Source organism: Maniola hyperantus, chromosome 8 (assembly GCF_902806685.2).
Source record: "Maniola hyperantus chromosome 8, iAphHyp1.2, whole genome shotgun sequence".
NCBI lineage: Eukaryota > Metazoa > Arthropoda > Insecta > Lepidoptera > Nymphalidae > Maniola > Maniola hyperantus.
In genome coordinates this window covers 9,718,179-9,735,428 of record NC_048543.1, presented here as the reverse complement: position 1 = coordinate 9,735,428, position 17,250 = coordinate 9,718,179, and the positions used below count along the sequence as shown (strand labels likewise).

General features: G+C 33.9%; 1 protein-coding gene and 1 long non-coding RNA gene across 2 annotated transcripts in view; one reads left to right on the top strand and one right to left on the bottom strand.

Moving 5' to 3' along the window:
- The first annotated feature begins 1,405 nt into the window (after positions 1–1,405).
- On the top strand, positions 1,406–8,347 carry rdgB (retinal degeneration B). The gene is made up of 2 exons (XM_069500171.1): positions 1,406–1,709; positions 3,317–8,347. Exon 2 carries the CDS (start codon positions 3,352–3,354, stop codon positions 6,865–6,867), a length of 3,516 nt encoding a protein of 1,171 aa, XP_069356272.1. The 5' UTR covers positions 1,406–1,709; positions 3,317–3,351; the 3' UTR covers positions 6,868–8,347.
- Positions 8,348–13,530: 5,183 nt separating this feature from the next.
- The window catches only part of LOC138402665 (uncharacterized), a 59,857-nt gene continuing 56,137 nt past the window's right edge, over positions 13,531–17,250 (bottom strand). The window contains exon 2 of the long non-coding RNA XR_011237021.1: positions 13,531–15,761. This is a non-coding gene — a long non-coding RNA (uncharacterized lncRNA). The remainder of the gene's footprint in view (positions 15,762–17,250) is intronic.

Below are 17,250 nucleotides of genomic sequence, written 5' to 3'. Positions count from 1 at the left end.
ATGGGTATGTGTATGCGTGAATTATAAAACAGATGGACCAATGCGGCTTGTTTTATTCCAACTGGAGGATTGTGATAATATGTCAGCTTTTTTAAAATGTAGAACTACTACAATTGATTTGGTAATATGGACCTTTGAAAGTAGTTTGAAACTGCTAAGTGTCGCTACTAGATGGCATTAACAGTCACTTCCGTGCTGAGTGAATATACGTAACTCAAATTTCGTCACTGGCAGCAAGCAAACCGTAGCTTAGCGGTCAGAGCGTCGAGTGCGATCCCAAGAGACGCTGGTTCGAATCCTGCCGGTTCGCAAATTTTGATATTGTACCTATTTAAAATTATTAAGAAATTTATTAATTTAGGAGAAAAAGTACCGTATCATCCTATTAGTAGTAAGTAGCCCGGCCCCGGGATGCAAGCAGTAAGTAGGTACCTAACAAATTTCGTAAAAACATTTTTAAACGCATGATTCTTTAAAAATCCCGTGGAATCACCACAATCTAGAAATGCAATTCCTTACAGCATCAGGGCTGAGGAGTTGGGTCCTCGTCGACGAGGACTCCTCGAGTTCAAAAGTCTTTACTTGCGGTAGGTAGGTAACTAGCTCCAATATCAATTTATAACCGACATCAACAGTTTCTAAATCCCATAAGTTTTGGTGGTCAGATCCCGTACAGCATCAGGATTGAGAAGTTGGAATCACAAATTTTTATGGGACAATGTCACAAAGTTTCTCTATCGATTGAAAATTACGCATATCGGTTCTGAAATCACAGAGATTTCGGTGAATATAGATAGAAAAAACTCCTCCTTTTTTGAAAGTCGGTTAAAAAGTAGCCTACTCCTTGGTTAATCCTTTACTTGTCTGTGAAAGTCCTGTCAAAATAAGTTCAGCCGTTCCGAAGATTAGTCCATTCAAACAAACAGACAGACAAAAATTTAAAAAACGTTATTCAGTTATGGTACAGTTCAAATAACCATATGAGCTTAATATGAGGTGGTTATTTCGATATTACAGATAATATACACTTCAATTTTATTTATTGAGTAGGTATAGAGATAGAGGTAGGTAGGTATATATTAGAGGTCCAAGAAACTATAGTGTCGATTATAAAATAAAGCTTAATTTCATTTAGGTAGGTACTTTCTCAATCATCATAACTTAACCGAGAATCTCGATCAAAGTCCAAACCAGTGCGTAGTTGTGCTGTCTATAAGCTTACCTATTTTTTCGAGTTTCTATTATAAATATGGATGAATTTACCTACATCATATAATACTACAATTATATTATATTTTAACTAGGACGTGGCTATGAATACGCCATTCGGATTTGGCGCGCGGTATCGCCGATATCACCAACGTTCCAATTTACGTTCATAACGGATCTTTAAGTGGTCATCAAGATCTAAATTTTGTTCTTTATTTTAGTAACTCTAGACCTATTTTATGCGTATTTATTAAACTATACCTACTTAGCGTATTTAGATGAATATGTAATGTGAATATGTCTTGATCTAATAATAAATTTTAATAATGATAAAGGTGAAAGGAATGGTGTTGAGCCATTGTGTTCTGCTGGATAGGTGGAGAAAATGTCAAAGTTCATTTTGTACTTTGTAGAATAGAATTCGATTTGTGATAAAATAAATATGTTTTTATGGTACAAAGGTGTGTTATGAAATGCAATATTGTGATTTGTGAAAATGTGTAAGTATTTTTTATAAGAAACCTCAAGGTAAATACAGTTATTGACTATAGTTAGTGACAATAACAAAATAAATAAGCGATATTATTGCGTTGCTCATTTGGACGTAAAAACCATTTTTAAGAGAAACTAACAATTATTTTAACATAACTGAATTAGATTAACCACGTAGGTACCCTACAATTTTATTACACTTACATTTACATATCAGGCTTCAGCCAAGCTATAAATTAAATTAATTAAACATTCAAAATATATGGGAGGTAGGGGAAGAATGCTCCCTACATAATAAATTAATGTTTTTTTTTGTTTTTGAACATAATTTGTTTTTACTTTACAATGACTGTAAGTAAATATAAATATATATGTACTCCGTACTAATGGCCTAAGAGCCAGCGCGTGCCAGACCTTCCTTATTTTATAAAAGCTGAAAGTTTCTCTGCTTGTTGTCCCGAACACTGGGAGGAACGTTTGTTCGGTTGTTTGAATCATTTTGGGAGATAACAGCTAATAAAGGTGTAAAAAAATCTAGTCTATTTTTTATATTTTCTTCGGAATAGTAATCACGTCATATATTGCCAGACACTGGAAACTCTCTACCAGACACCTTTAAAGTTTAGTTAATTATTAACGTTTGTTAGAGATCTAGACATCACAAGGACAACACAAGTTATCAGTACCCTTATTATAAATGCGAAAGTGTGTTTGTTTGTTGGTTTATTGGTTTGTCCTTCAATCACGTCGCAACGTTGCAATGGATTGACGTGATTTTTTGCATGGGTGTAGATAAAGACCTGCAGAGTGACATAGGCTACTTTTTATCCCAGAAAATAAAAGAGTTCCCATGGGATTTTTAAAAAACCTAATTTCACGCAGACGAAGTCGCGGGCATCAGCTAGTTAGTTTATACATTGGGCGATTAGTATGGGTTTAGTTTGACATAACGATTAAAAATATCAATACAGCCAAAACATTAAACATGGATGTTAAAAGTAAATTATAATTGAATATCATAAGAATTAATATAATTACATACATATCTTAGAACCGAAGGATTAAGAAAAGAGTGGAGATAAGGGAAATGAATTGGGCGATGGATATAATGGGGTAGTATCTTGTACAAAGATACGGGGTGATTAGTACAATTGAAAAATATGTGCTCCACTGTGCCCTCATCCAGTCCACATTCACAAAGCGAGCTATCTCTTACCCTCACAATGTACTTCGCCAATGTCGTGTGGAATTATTATAAAGTAAAGTGTGACATGACGTTAATTTTTCTTGCTTCTTATATACCTAGTTTATTTACGCACAAATTTGCCTCAAATTTAAAGTTTCATAACTTTAAAAAAAAAAATTTACTAAATTTATTATTTTAGGGCATACATAATGGAGATAAATCAATGTCTGGCTTAGTTTTAGATCTATTATTAAAAATAATAGAAAAATATATGTAATACGTTTGTACGTGAATTACGATTACTTTGACCAACTTTACACTATTTTTGTATTTCCTTAGAAATTATACTATGCAACAATGAAGTAAGTAAGTACTAGGTACCCATTGAACTTTTGTAAAATTTAAGAATGTTGTTTTTTATTGTTACAGATTAATTTTTCAATGTTTTTCAATCAGCGAGCAAGATGCTAATCAAAGAATACAGGATTCCTTTGCCTCTCACTGTAGAAGAGTATCGCATAGCTCAGCTTTATATGATAGCGAAGAAAAGCAAAGAAGAAAGCACAGGGGAAGGCAGTGGGGTGGAAATAATTGTTAATGAGCCATATGAAAATGGACCTGGAGGAAAAGGTCAGTATACTCAGAAAATCTATCATGTGGGTAGCCATTTGCCAGGGTGGTTTAAAAGTCTGCTTCCTAAATCAGCTTTGACAGTATCTGAAGAAGCATGGAATGCCTATCCTTATACTAAAACTAGATACACCTGTCCATTTGTAGAAAAGTTTTCCCTAGAAATTGAAACATATTATTTTCCTGATAATGGCCATCAAGATAATGTCTTCAAGTTAACAGGAAGTGATTTAAAAAATAGAATAGTTGATGTTATTGATGTTGTTAAAGATCAGCTCTATGGTACCGACTATGTAAAAGAAGAAGATCCAAAACTTTTTTATTCACAAAAATGTAACAGAGGGCCATTGTCTGACTCTTGGCTGGAAGAGTATTGGAAAGAAGTGCAAGGAAAACCACAACCCTTGCCCAATGGAAAATCCCTTATGTGTGCTTATAAACTGTGTAGAGTTGAATTTCGCTACTGGGGAATGCAAACTAAATTAGAGAAATTTATTCACGACGTGGCATTAAGAAAAACAATGCTGCGTGCACACAGGCAAGCTTGGGCTTGGCAAGATGAGTGGCATGGTCTTACAATGGAAGATATTCGAGAAATTGAGAGACAGACTCAGTTAGCGTTGCAAAAGAAAATGGCAGGTGAAGCTGGTGATGAAACTGATTTGTCTGAAGAAAATTCTAAATCCTTAGCAGCTACTATGTGCAGCCTTGAGAAAAATGAAGATTCAGCAAGTCCAGTTACAACCAAGAAATGTACTATTGAAAAGAGAGTACAAAAGCAGTTGAGTCCCGAAAATTCTCCTCCTTCGGAACCTAAGTCTTATAAATCAAATCTCAGATCCTCTTCTTCAGGTTCACTGAAAAGTTTACAGACTCAAGTTGCCAGCTGGAGAATGGAGAGCCTAGTGCGAGAATCTGAAACTGAGACTGGTTCGGAAGATGAATTTTATGACTGTGAGTCGTCATTTAATAGATGGTCATCAATGTGCTCTTTAGATGAAGCTGAAATTGATATATCTCCAACTCAAGGGGATAGTAATGAAGATGATAGTATTTTCAATCCATCGTTTTTGAAACGAGTTACTTCTGAAAGGGGATCTCGTCGAATTCCAACCTTACACAGTCGCCAGAGCTTAGATGGCTGTCCTGAAACTCCTGTTCATAGTTCCTGCCCAACAACTGTTTTAATTCTTGTATTTCATGCAGGTAGTGTCCTTGATGCAAACATTGATATGACTGCCAAAAAATCTGATGTTACAACATTTAAAGGAGCTTTTGAATCTGTCATGCGACAACACTATCCATCGTTAGTTGGCCATATTACTATAAAATTAGTGCCATGTCCTTCTATTTGTACAGAAGCCCTTGGAGTTTTATCAACTTTGAGTCCATACAGTTTTGATTGTTCACCATCTACAATTGAAACTCCTTCACTCACAAACGACCTTATTCCCATCGGCGCTATACCTTTGATTGCAACATCATCTCCAGATTATTGTGAATACGTTAGTAAAACAATCATATCAGCCAACCTTGTTTACAATGAATTCATAAAATCAGATGATGGAAAAGGATTCAATGGTCAAGTCTGTATTGTAGGTGATAGCATGGGCTCAGTACTAGCTTTCGACGCAATGTGTCGTACCCTACAGTATCAGTCACGACATGATAGTGAAAATAGTATACTCGACACTGAAATAACTATTCCAAGTGAGCCAACTGAAAATTATTTAAATAAATCACACCTACAGGCTCCTACACCTAGACGACGATCATCTACTGCTAGTGACAACCAGACAAAACTAGAATTTGAAGTCAGTGAATTCTTCACTTTTGGTAGTCCGTTATCACTCATTCTTGCTTCAAGAAAAATTTCTGATGACAAATTCAAAGACTTAATGAAACCACCTGTGCAACAAGTTTTCAATTTATTTCATCCTACCGACCCTGTCGCTTCTAGATTAGAGCCTCTATTGTCAGCAAGATTTACAAATCTACCGCCGATAAATATTGCTAGATATGCTAAATACCCACTAGGAAATGGACAACCATATCATTTAATTGAATTAATACAAAGTCATCCAACGTTATTTGGAGATCATTTGCAAATGCCACCTACTCCTGTTTTAAGAAGACTTTCAGAGGCGTCTGTTCAAAGCACTGTAAGTGGGATGGTTGACAATATTCCATTAATAACTATGAATGCTCTTCAGCAAAAGTGGTGGGGCACAAAACGACTAGATTATGCCCTTTATTGCCCAGAAGGCTTAGCTAATTTTCCTACAAATGCACTACCACATTTATTCCATGCCAGTTATTGGGAGAGTTCTGACGTCATAGCGTTTATTTTAAGACAAGTAGGTCATTTTGACTTGGCGTTATATAATCAATCAGAAGACAAAGATAGTGCAATGTTTAAACCTGGCCAAGATAAAGAAAAATGGATGAGAAAAAGAACTTCAGTAAAATTAAAGAACGTTGCTGCAAATCACAGAGCCAATGACATTATTGTGAAAGAAGGATGTCCGCAGACATTTACAGCCAGATTTATGTATGGACCACTTGATATGATCACTTTAACTGGTGAAAAAGTTGACATTCATATGATAAAAGATCCACCAGCAGGCGAATGGACTTTATTATCTACAGAAGTGACTGACAAAACGGGAAGAATTATCTATACTCTATCAGAAAAACAAAGTGTAGGCTGTGGTGTCTATCCAGTAAGGGCAGTTGTCAGAGGTGATCACACAAGTTGTAACTTTCACCTAGCTGTTGTACCTCCGCAGACCGAGTGCGTAGTCTTTAGTATTGATGGTTCCTTCACAGCTAGCGTTTCTGTCACTGGTCGGGATCCGAAAGTAAGAGCTGGGGCTGTTGACGTAGTACGTTTTTGGCAAGATCTAGGCTACCTTATCCTTTACATAACAGGCAGGCCAGACATGCAACAAAGAAAGGTAGTGTCATGGTTAGCTGAGCACAATTTCCCTCATGGTTTAGTGTTTTTCTCGGATGGATTTTCGACTGACCCTTTAGGTCACAAAGCTGCTCATTTAAATAACTTAATAACAGAGCACGGGGTAATTATACACGTTGCCTATGGCTCAGGAAAGGATATAAGTGTGTACAATAATTGTGGATTATCTCCGAAGCAGATATATGCAATTGGAAAAATAAGTAAAAGGTATAGTAATTTGGCGACGACATTAAATGACGGATATGCGTCCCATTTAGCTGATCTTAAATCTCCAGGCGCGGTTAGACCCGCTAGAGGTAATGCACGCCTTCTCGTACCCCGTCGACTTTTAGCACCAGTTAGCAGCTCAGCAACGTCTCGTAGTCGTCGTTAAATGTATGTTTGATGGTACTTCCTAAGATTTTATATGTATAGATAAATGATATTTAAATGCTCAGGCAATTTCATGAAAATCTGTTAGGTACTAAGTATAAGGATATTTATTGCTGTCAAAATATTAAATGTTAACTTTTTATCCCACTCGGTGAAATCTTTTAAGTATACTAAAAGAATTGTAATTATATTTTCATTACAAATAATTCGTGGACGTACCTATTTGAAGTTGAAGTAATAATATGGAAACTAAAAATGTAAAATTGATGTTTAAATCGTAAATAGTTTAAATAAGTCTATTGTCACTGTGTACCTTACTAATTTATTATTAATGTACTATTGTCTATAATCAAATTATAACTAGAAGCGATTAATAATAAGCTAATCGTTTATAATATGGTAGGCGTATACTGTTAATCCATTTGTAAGGCTGGGAATCTCTATATCGATTTAATCAAAAATCTAGTCGCTTTACGTAACGTATTTAACTTTAACTAGGTCAGGGCTTACTAATACATGCTTTTAACTGTCTTAAATTATATGCAAATATCTTCCGCTTTCCATGTTAGAAAATACATTAAGTGTAGCACAATGGATGCATTGTATTTTTGTCATTCCAAAAATATAAATTCCTGACGATTTATTTAAAAATATTTTAATATGACAATTACTGTAAATATATTATGTATTAGTACGTTTGACCTAAGAATAATATCTCTTCAAAATAAAAATGGTTTTGAATCTTCAGAAAAATCTAACAATTTGCTTGTGATTTGATGATCTTATGCCACGTATTGTACTCGGTATTTATAATGTAAACGGTAGTTTAACTTAAAAGTATTGATCTTTATTTCTTGAATTTTTGAAATTTTATTATTTTTTATGTGAGTTAGTTATTTAATTAATAACCATAAATTGTCACAATTGATATTAAATACTACTTATAGTTATTTATTTATATTTAATACTTAGTGAAATCGTATAATATGTCAGTTAAAACTTCGTAGCATTTAAAAAATAAAAGAAACGCTTTTATCTGACTGTGGTAAATCAGACATAAAAACCCAATGTTTAATGTTTTGTGCTATTTTGCACTTTAATATAAGAATCTTAAATCAGATAAAACTCACGATCAATTTGTATTTTTCTCACTTCACTGGGCCATCTTAAAATTTCACCCTCTTATTTTTATTATTAATTAATTAAGCTGGCCCGGCGAACTTCGTACCGCCTAACAGTCGATTCTTTTTCAGGATTTTTTTTAAATGTTTCTCTCCGTAAGAACCATCCCCGTAGCGTAGGTACTTCAAGGAATATTATGAAAAAGAATTAGCGAAATCGATTCAGCTGTTCTCGAGATTTGCGATCAGCAACACATTCAGCGATTCATTTTTATATACAGGGTGGCCGGGGATGTGACGTTTAAAAGAAAAATTTAAATACCTTACCAAATCACCCCTATGTGTGTTCAGCGATTTTTAGTAGTTTAGGAGATATGAATTTTTTAATGATTTTTTCATAGTTTTCATCCGTCAGTGGTTTTTATTTTTTTTCTTTTATTGTAGAACGTTTTTGGGCTTGTTTTTTCGTGGTAATTAGTAACCATAAACTCGACTATCGCCTAAAAAATTACGGTTTACCTAGGCACTATGAAACATGACTAAAATTTTATCGAAAGTTCAAAATTATTGTTCGAGCGCAGTAGTTACAAAACTTCAAGACTTGTAAAAAAAAAATGTGATGTTGACCGCCTTTGCCCGGTTTCTGAGTACTTTTATAGACGGTTTATCTATTCAATAGCGCTTTTTTTCCGATATGGATTCTTAGTTTCTCTTTATTTTTACTAACTTCATATACCAATCCTGCAAAATAACATTTACCTAAGTACAAGGTTGGAGGCGCTAAAAATATAAGTTTTTGGATGCCATATAAAAGTACAAATAAATAGGTATTTGTACTTTTATATGTCATAATTATATTTATCTAAAGGCCGCAGTCAGATTACTTTTAAAAGGACTACTATTAAGCACATAGGTGTTTTAGAAAGGGTATTAAATGAATGGCTCCTAAATGAGAGTCACGAGAAAGGTATCTTACTTGTTTATATGTATTTTTGGAGATCATATTGTGTAGGGTACCTACATAGTAGCTTCTGGTTCAACTGATGATTTAACTCTTATCGGGTTTTCAACGGTGCATTGTGAATTTAAATAATTTCTTTTCGAGCGTCAATCTATTGAGCCTACATAAGCAAGGTGGCGACTATTATTCATACACACACATATATATTAATCTAACATAATATTCATTGATTTTTATTTTTTAACATTGTTCTTTTTTATTTTGTAATTTCTCAATCTGGGCGTTAACAACTGTAACACAGTTTCTAACTAAAGCAATTGGCTATTTTCCTACTTATAAATTTGATAAATATTATTACTTTATTATAAACTAGGATAAAAATAATGCCGTACGCTGAAAAAAATATTAAAATCTACAAAACAAAGATTTACAAAGTTACAGGCATTTTAATTTTATAGTGGGAGGGTCTTCTATCCCTTTCTCGCAAAACGAAAATTTGTATGAAACCGCACGAAGCTACTATATGGCATTAGTAGGGTGTGACGTCAAAATTATATATCACTATCTCTGTCTAATCAGAAATATTTAAATGCTTATAACTTTTTTGTTATTTTAACGATTTAATTCGTTTTTTCAGTTTACGTCATTATTTTTATCCTAGTTTATAATAAAGTAATAAAAAAAATTGGAGTCAAAAACCCAAATCAGTTGATACAGTTCACAACTTCTAAGGCAATCAATGTAAAGAGAAAAATAAAGAATTTTTCAAATTCATTATTCAATAATAATTAATAGTTGAACTGCGTGAGCAATTAAATTAGTCTTTATAAGTATAAGCAACTAAATTTGAAAGGATTTTCATGATCGATTACCATTCAAAAGAAAACCACTGTATTTATTTATCTGCTCTCTATGATTGAATAAATTATATTTTAAAAATATTAGGTATATTTTTATCGGTACCTAAGTGTTTTGCTTTTTTTGACTTTTCTTTTTAGGTGTAATTGGAGGTCTATTAAGAACATTCCCGTACCCGGTAATATGATAATGGTATCTATATTAGTTACGTTTAAATCAATTAGTTTTGATTAAAAAAATATCTTTACACTACAATAGTTACACTTATTTTTTTATAGTAAGTAGGTAAGTACTTACTGTATTAGTTAACGCTGGTTAACCTGGCTGGTGATTTTATTTGTGAATTTACTAAAATAATTTACGATGTAAATAGTTTACAATAACGCATGCTATACCAACGTCTCTGTTTACATGACGTGACTATGGCGTAGAATTTATATCTAAAAATAGTTTGGCGAAAATCCTGGATTACTGACTTTACTGTTCACAGTGCAATGAAGAATGTATTTTACAACTGTAAACCCATTGTAATCCATATACCGTCTGTATTATTATAATAAAATAATAGTAAGTCGTAGGTACCTAGACGTTTATTTACTAGATAATAGATGCCTATTGCCTACTGTTATTTTTTTATTATTTTCGATATAGGTAAACCCACCTACATACCTACCAAGTAGGTAGGTAGGTGGGTACTTAGTTACCTACCTATTCACTCACGAGTCACGACTGTCGATGAAACGACGTAATACAATCTCAAATATATTTTTATTATTAGCAAAATACCTAGTTCCTAGTTGGTGAGAATTTGAGGTAGATACATTTTTATCCTTAAAACTGTTATTTTTCTACAAATAATACCTTTAAAATACCTTTAAACCATTAAAGTTTCCTTATCACTGAACCATCTCAAAATCTCACTCTATCAATATTTTTTTATTTAAGTATTACAGTAATTAAGTATAATTAATTAATTTAACATAAGACTGGTCGTAAATAATTTTCTGTATCGATAAAATAAACTATATTTTTCCGAATGTTTAGGTCGGAATTTCTCAGTTGCGTACTTACCTACATACCTAGGTGGTGCGCAAAATACATCGGCAGACGCGTTAACATAAAAAGATAACATAAGATAGAAGTGTTAATAAATCCTAATTTAATAGATAGGTATTAATACGGCATCGCCTCGTGGTATCTATGCCATGTGAGGCTTCTCGAACAAGGCCAATTACTGTTACCTATGTATTGACTAGGGCTACACTGAAAGTTTTGCGTAATATAAAATAATAACAATCAAATCTCTATGAGAAACGTAGGTGTAATATTATAAGCCGCCAGCCATGGCTTAAATTTCTCACATAGAATTAAAAAGTCGGCGGCCGGTCATTCTGTATCATCCATAATGTAGTTCGACCAATGAAGTTCAAACTATCAAAGTGATTTAGTGCTGTTGATTAATTATTATTATTATCTGTATTTTGACTAATAATTCATTTACCAAATAAATGTTACCTACATGTTGAGTTGTCTGTGAGTACCGAGTAGTACCTATTTATAAAATGTTTAATTCGATTAACACGTCTGTGGTAGAAATAGAAAGGAACTCAAATTATTGTTGTTGATTTATACAAATCACTAATTAGATATGTTCGATACGTGTTAGATTGATCACTGTACTCGTACCTTCCTAATGTATTTAGATAAACTTGTATTGTAATAAGTAGGCATCCTTATCTCGCATTGACCTTTCGATAGGGTAGGTATAACGGGATATAAAATATTTGAAAATCGATTTATCTTCATCTATTTAGTAAAATAAAACAAACACCAGCATGTCTGTACAAAAAGTATAATTATCTAAAATGAATCTGGGGCAATATAACAAAATACTATTAAAGTGCAGTAGTAGCATCAAAATATTTTCATTCTAAAACACCACAACTTCCAAGGTGTGCAATCTTGTCCCTTACCTACCCTTTAGAGCTGTCATTGCGACAAGATATTGGGTCTCGTCTAAGCAGACTTCCCTATCAAAATATTTTAATCTCACTTATCCAAGTTGTTTTTAAAATGATACCTATTTTTTTCTATTGAGCCTTGAGTATGTACAAACATACTGCAGTCCAATCCGAGCGACTCCTCGACACTTGCGAGTTTCTACTTATTACAAAGATTTGTCGACGAAAAAGCCGCGAGTAAGCGTTGGCGTGTAGCGTTGTGCTTGGGTGGATGAAGTGAGCGTTAATGTGACATGTATGAACTGACATTTCAGTTCATAACACATTTGGCCATCCACTTGGTCACTTGAAAACTTGAAAAACAGGGTAGCGCACGCAAGTGTGCATTGTTGCGTGGTTGACTCAAGCACAAGCGACCAACAGCACAAGTTCAAACACAGATCACCCCGATCTGTAAGTTCAAATGACGCTTTCTCGAAGGGTTTACTAATTCTGTGTCGCACTGTTTTACGAGTAAGTAGGTACCTACTAGGGCGCCGTGTGTGACTGACTAATATATTATGATCCATTTAATGGCAGATTAACGGCTGAAATTGCAGATTTAGGCGCGCTTCTACACTTAATCTGTCCAATATACGACTGAAGTTCCAAAATATTGTTAGTTTAACGTGATTTCAATAATACCTACCTACTATATTTTTATGCAATCACTTAGATGTCATGTCATCTTATTTGTCTGGGATCAAATCTATACCTTGCTTTTTTGATATAAAAAGATAGGTATCTCACAAATTAGTCACAATTAAGGCTTGAAAACGGACTCTATTTTTCAGCTCCGGAGTTGGGTTTTGATACTCAGGGTTATAAGTCCGGAGTTTCGAAGCTTCATTGAAAAAAGTAAATGTAATTAAATAATGCGTTTAATTTTAATATTCATGCGCTTAAATGAATGATTAACTGTTCGGCATGAAATACAACAAATAAGAAATAAAAAGGAAACCTTATTTTAAAATTAATTAGTAAGATTTATTTTATTACGTTTTTCATCGATAAAATTGGATAAATTTTACTGAATCTGTACCTACTGGTTTCGTTTTCGTTACACCAAAACCGGAATTCCGGAGCTCAATGTCCTCATGTCAAAATCCTAGTCACAATGATTTTATTTATTGTAAATCTTGTATCTACCCTCATTTGGATGAAACTTTGTTTACGTGTATATATTTGTAAATGTCAAAAGATATATTGATAAAGATATTAAGTTGATTATAAAAGTGCTGTGCTAACTTCTATTCCTTTTTTTATTAAATGTATTTAATTATTAGTGTAACTATTTATGTGTGGATAAATAAATTATTGTTGTTGGCTCTAAAATGTTTTTCGTTTTTAATGCCCCACTTATTAAATTGCTCTCCACGTTTGCAATTCTGCTGGGCCTAAGGAATTTAGAATTTATAAATCTAAAAATCAATATACATATAGTGCGTAAATTTTAAGAAAGGACTCTCCATATTTGTTCTGTACCCGTCCTATCAAAAGTACGATTTAGTACGTTAAACAGGGTAGACCATGGGTGAAGGTAATAATAATTCTTATTACATACTAGTATTTCCTATTTCTATGGGATAAACATTGGCGTATAGAAATGCGTTCTCATTTTGTACGCATTATAACGGGAAAACAAGTTTGATAGAGCAAATAATATGGCAGTTACTTTCTCAAAATTTACGCATTAATAGTTGTTTGTGAATAAAACAAATGAATAATAGAGATTATTTCATATATTTTATTATCTGTCCGGCATTCATTGTTCATTACGTACATCCTGAGCGTACATCTCATGACAACTTAATAAATTATATTATACTAGACAACACTACTCAGATAATTTTAAATTTATTTAAAATGCAATTAATTCTTAATATGTAATTAGTAGAGGTCTACTAATTAAAAATATACATAAATCTTCGCTTAAACTACGCATAATACTATGTATAATTCTTGTACATTATAGGTATAACGCATAACTGAGAAGGCTCCTGCGGTGTGGGAGGGATGACAGTTGTCACGCGTTGACAAATCACTGAGCTCTCGCGTCACGTCATCACACCCCTCCCGCACCTCTCCACTATCGCAGGAACCTACTCAGTTATGCGTTATGCCTGTAGGTATATTTTTTATCACAAAACGGAACTGTGCATGGTAATAAAACCACTGCAATTTTTAGATACAGGTGGTTCCACATCAGCGCAATCAACTTAATTATTTGAAAATAACATTTTATGAATGTCGCTCTAATGAGTTACACACCAGTCAGTATTTTTCCTGACAAATCATCATCATCATCATCCCAACGCATTGCCGGCCCATTACTGAGAACGGGTCGACTCTCTGAATGAGAAGGGTTTAAGCCAAAGCCCCCACGCCGGCCAAGTGCGAATTGGCAGATTCTTTTGTTCTCAAAGGTGTATCCTTCTTAAACTCTCCGGCATGCAGGTTTACTCATTATATTTCTTTCGCCGTTAAAATAAGTGATATTTAACCGTTTAAGACGCACATGACTAGAAAAGTAAGAGGAGGGACCTCCCGAATAGGAGACCAAAGTCTCAACACTAGGCTATCAACGCTTCTGATTTTAGTGTTGTCATATTATTGAAAATCGAGAATCGCTGCATGTTGCTGAAGATATCGTTGCCATTTTTTGCAGTGATTTTAAAAATACATCGTAAAAAACTATTTAATACGTATAAGTACATTTATCAAAGTTCATTAATAACGTTCCATTTTAAATAAGAGATCTAGTTGTACTTTACTTTCACATATTTACAATAAATTGAAAATCACATCATATTAATATTCGAATCATAAGCATTAAGGAACATTCAAATAGAGCGACTTAATTGTGTGCTCGTCCATACATCCAGTGTAAAGTGCTCTTATATGTTAACATATATTTTTATAAACTTACAAAATTTACTAGGATACCTACCTAATTTAAAACATGAACTTTGCGTATGTATCCGCTTATATTATACCGTATGTATACCTACCTACCAGTTCAAACTAGTTTAAGACTTTTGGATACTGGACTCAAATCACAGCAGACACAATATAGGTGATGCCACGCTTTTCGAACGACGCTACACTTCATTCAAGATGTTTGGCGTCACCTGTACTGTGTTGTGGGTTGCAACGCATCTACCGCGACTATCGACCAATCGGAGCGCGCCTCTAGTGACGATGCCTCTATAGAGCCCGGTAATAGCTGAGATAGCTGTGGAGTGGAAGGTAGAACGTCGAACTATTAGGCTGCCTGTACATGAAGACACACCAAGCAGCCACTTACAGTGATGGGTCAACGGCTTCAAAAAGCTCGATGCATCCCACAGGCTCGGTAGGTAGACTGAGCGAACGAGGGCAAAACTGGCGGTGTAAATAAACTTCATCATAATAATATATTATAGAGCATCGAAAAAGCAACTCTCGACTGCTCATTAAAGGTTCATCATCATTATAAATTCGCTAAATAGGTCAGAAAAATCTAATTTTCGCCCTCATTCACTCTGTCTGTCTGTACCTTGGACGATTTAACCTAAGGACGCGCCTCGCATGATTATTCCCCTCTGTCAATAGTAATGGATTTTTAATCCACTGCGTTTATAAACACTGTTTGCGGAATCGATTTTGTCATTGTCAGAATCGTTTTCGATGTGTGACGACGTCTTACACGCTGGGTGAAAAATGCCTGTTCGTGCCGTTAGTGAGTGCAAGAACAAATCAAACACATCAAATTTACAAAAAGATGGAATTTCATTTCTTAAGTAAGTATTTTTGGTGTAATAAACGCTTTCTATAAATTAAATTACATAAATTATTATAATAAAATAACAATCGAGAACTTTACCGATTCAGTAATTGAGTACGTAATAATTCGGTAGAAACGAGTCACACTCCTCACGAGACTATATTTTGTTTTTTCTAAACAATTGCAACCCTCGATATATACAAATTAGGTTAAAATTTGAATACGCGTGAACAGCATGAAATTACGTAGTAGTACGATAGTGATTGCGGTTCGATTATCGATATCGATGAAAACATTTTCTTTATTATTAACGACTAAATTACCGTCTTCAAGTCAAGTAAAGAATAGTTATTATTAATTACCACAATTTTTTGTACTTGTAATAAAACTTGTAATAAAACTGGTCGATTTCTGTGATTTCACGTACTTAATACATTTAAAAAAAAAATTAAAGCAACGCAATTTTAGTGATAGGCGCGAAACGGGGTAGGGTGTCTCTGAACTGGGTAATATGTAGCTAAAAGGTGTACCTTTCTCAAGGATGAGGATCAGGTAATAATTTATCATAATCGTTTTATTTTTACAGATTTCCTAAAGACGCCCACTTTAAAATGAAGTGGGCACAATTGTGCGATCGAATACTAGGATGAATACGCTACGCTGACCAAACACTGGTTTTAAGTAATTAAATACGAGTAATAAATTCTTACTTCTACTTTTGTTTCTGAAAAACTATCGATATATTTTAAAATATCGATACGGTAGCATCGCAAATCAATTTGACTGTCTTACACTCGTAATGTCTTTGTATGTTGATGTATATAACTTATTAGTGTGCGTAAAATGTAGTAGTGTTGAAGATTTAGATATGTGTGTGTTAATAACGACACAAAACTTTGTTGAGTGAGTGTGTCAAGTTGTCTATGTAGTGTTTCCTCGTCCCGCACCAAAAGTGACAGAAATTTTTATTCGTAATATTAGGCGCGTTACAAGTCCATAGGTTAAATCGTCCAAGGTCTGTACCCGCCAGCATACGACCGCTTCCAAATACTCTCAATGAAACAACTATCTATGACTAATCATGAATTCAGCGTAAAATTTTCACAATCTTTAGATATAGTACTATATCCGATTAATAACATAATCTATCTATTCACATAGGTACCTATTTACGTACTATCCATGCATGTAACACAACAAACTAAGAAAGATGTGATTTTTGATACCTAATAGTTATGAATTCCTAAACTAGATAGAGTTCGATAAAACTACTCGTAATATAAGTTTAGAAAATATGTAGGCTAACTTTTGAACCTAAAATTGATTAGGAAGTGTCTAGTTTAATGCCGGTATACTTTAGTGATGCGCACTAACAAACCATTGTCGGCGAAATAACGGGTAACTGCTATTCTAATAAATCATATTAGTTCGAATGTGGTCCAGTGATTGATTTGAGCTTTATTTTGCCGATACCGGTTGACTAGCAAAGACATCTATACATCCACTAGTGGCAAATTAGATTTGAGCATTATTTTGCTGACAGCGGTTCGTTAGCACGCAGCAAATTACATTTTGAGCGTTATCTAAGTATTTTTCAGAAAATGATATAAATCACTAATCGTACATTATTTGATTTCACCAAATTTTCACAATTTAGCGGCATACTAGATACTTGCCA

Bases quoted from the DNA above. Each gene is read 5' to 3' on its own strand.
- rdgB (XM_069500171.1), top strand. From the start codon at position 3,352: ATGCTAATCAAAGAATACAGGATTCCTTTGCCTCTCACTGTAGAAGAG.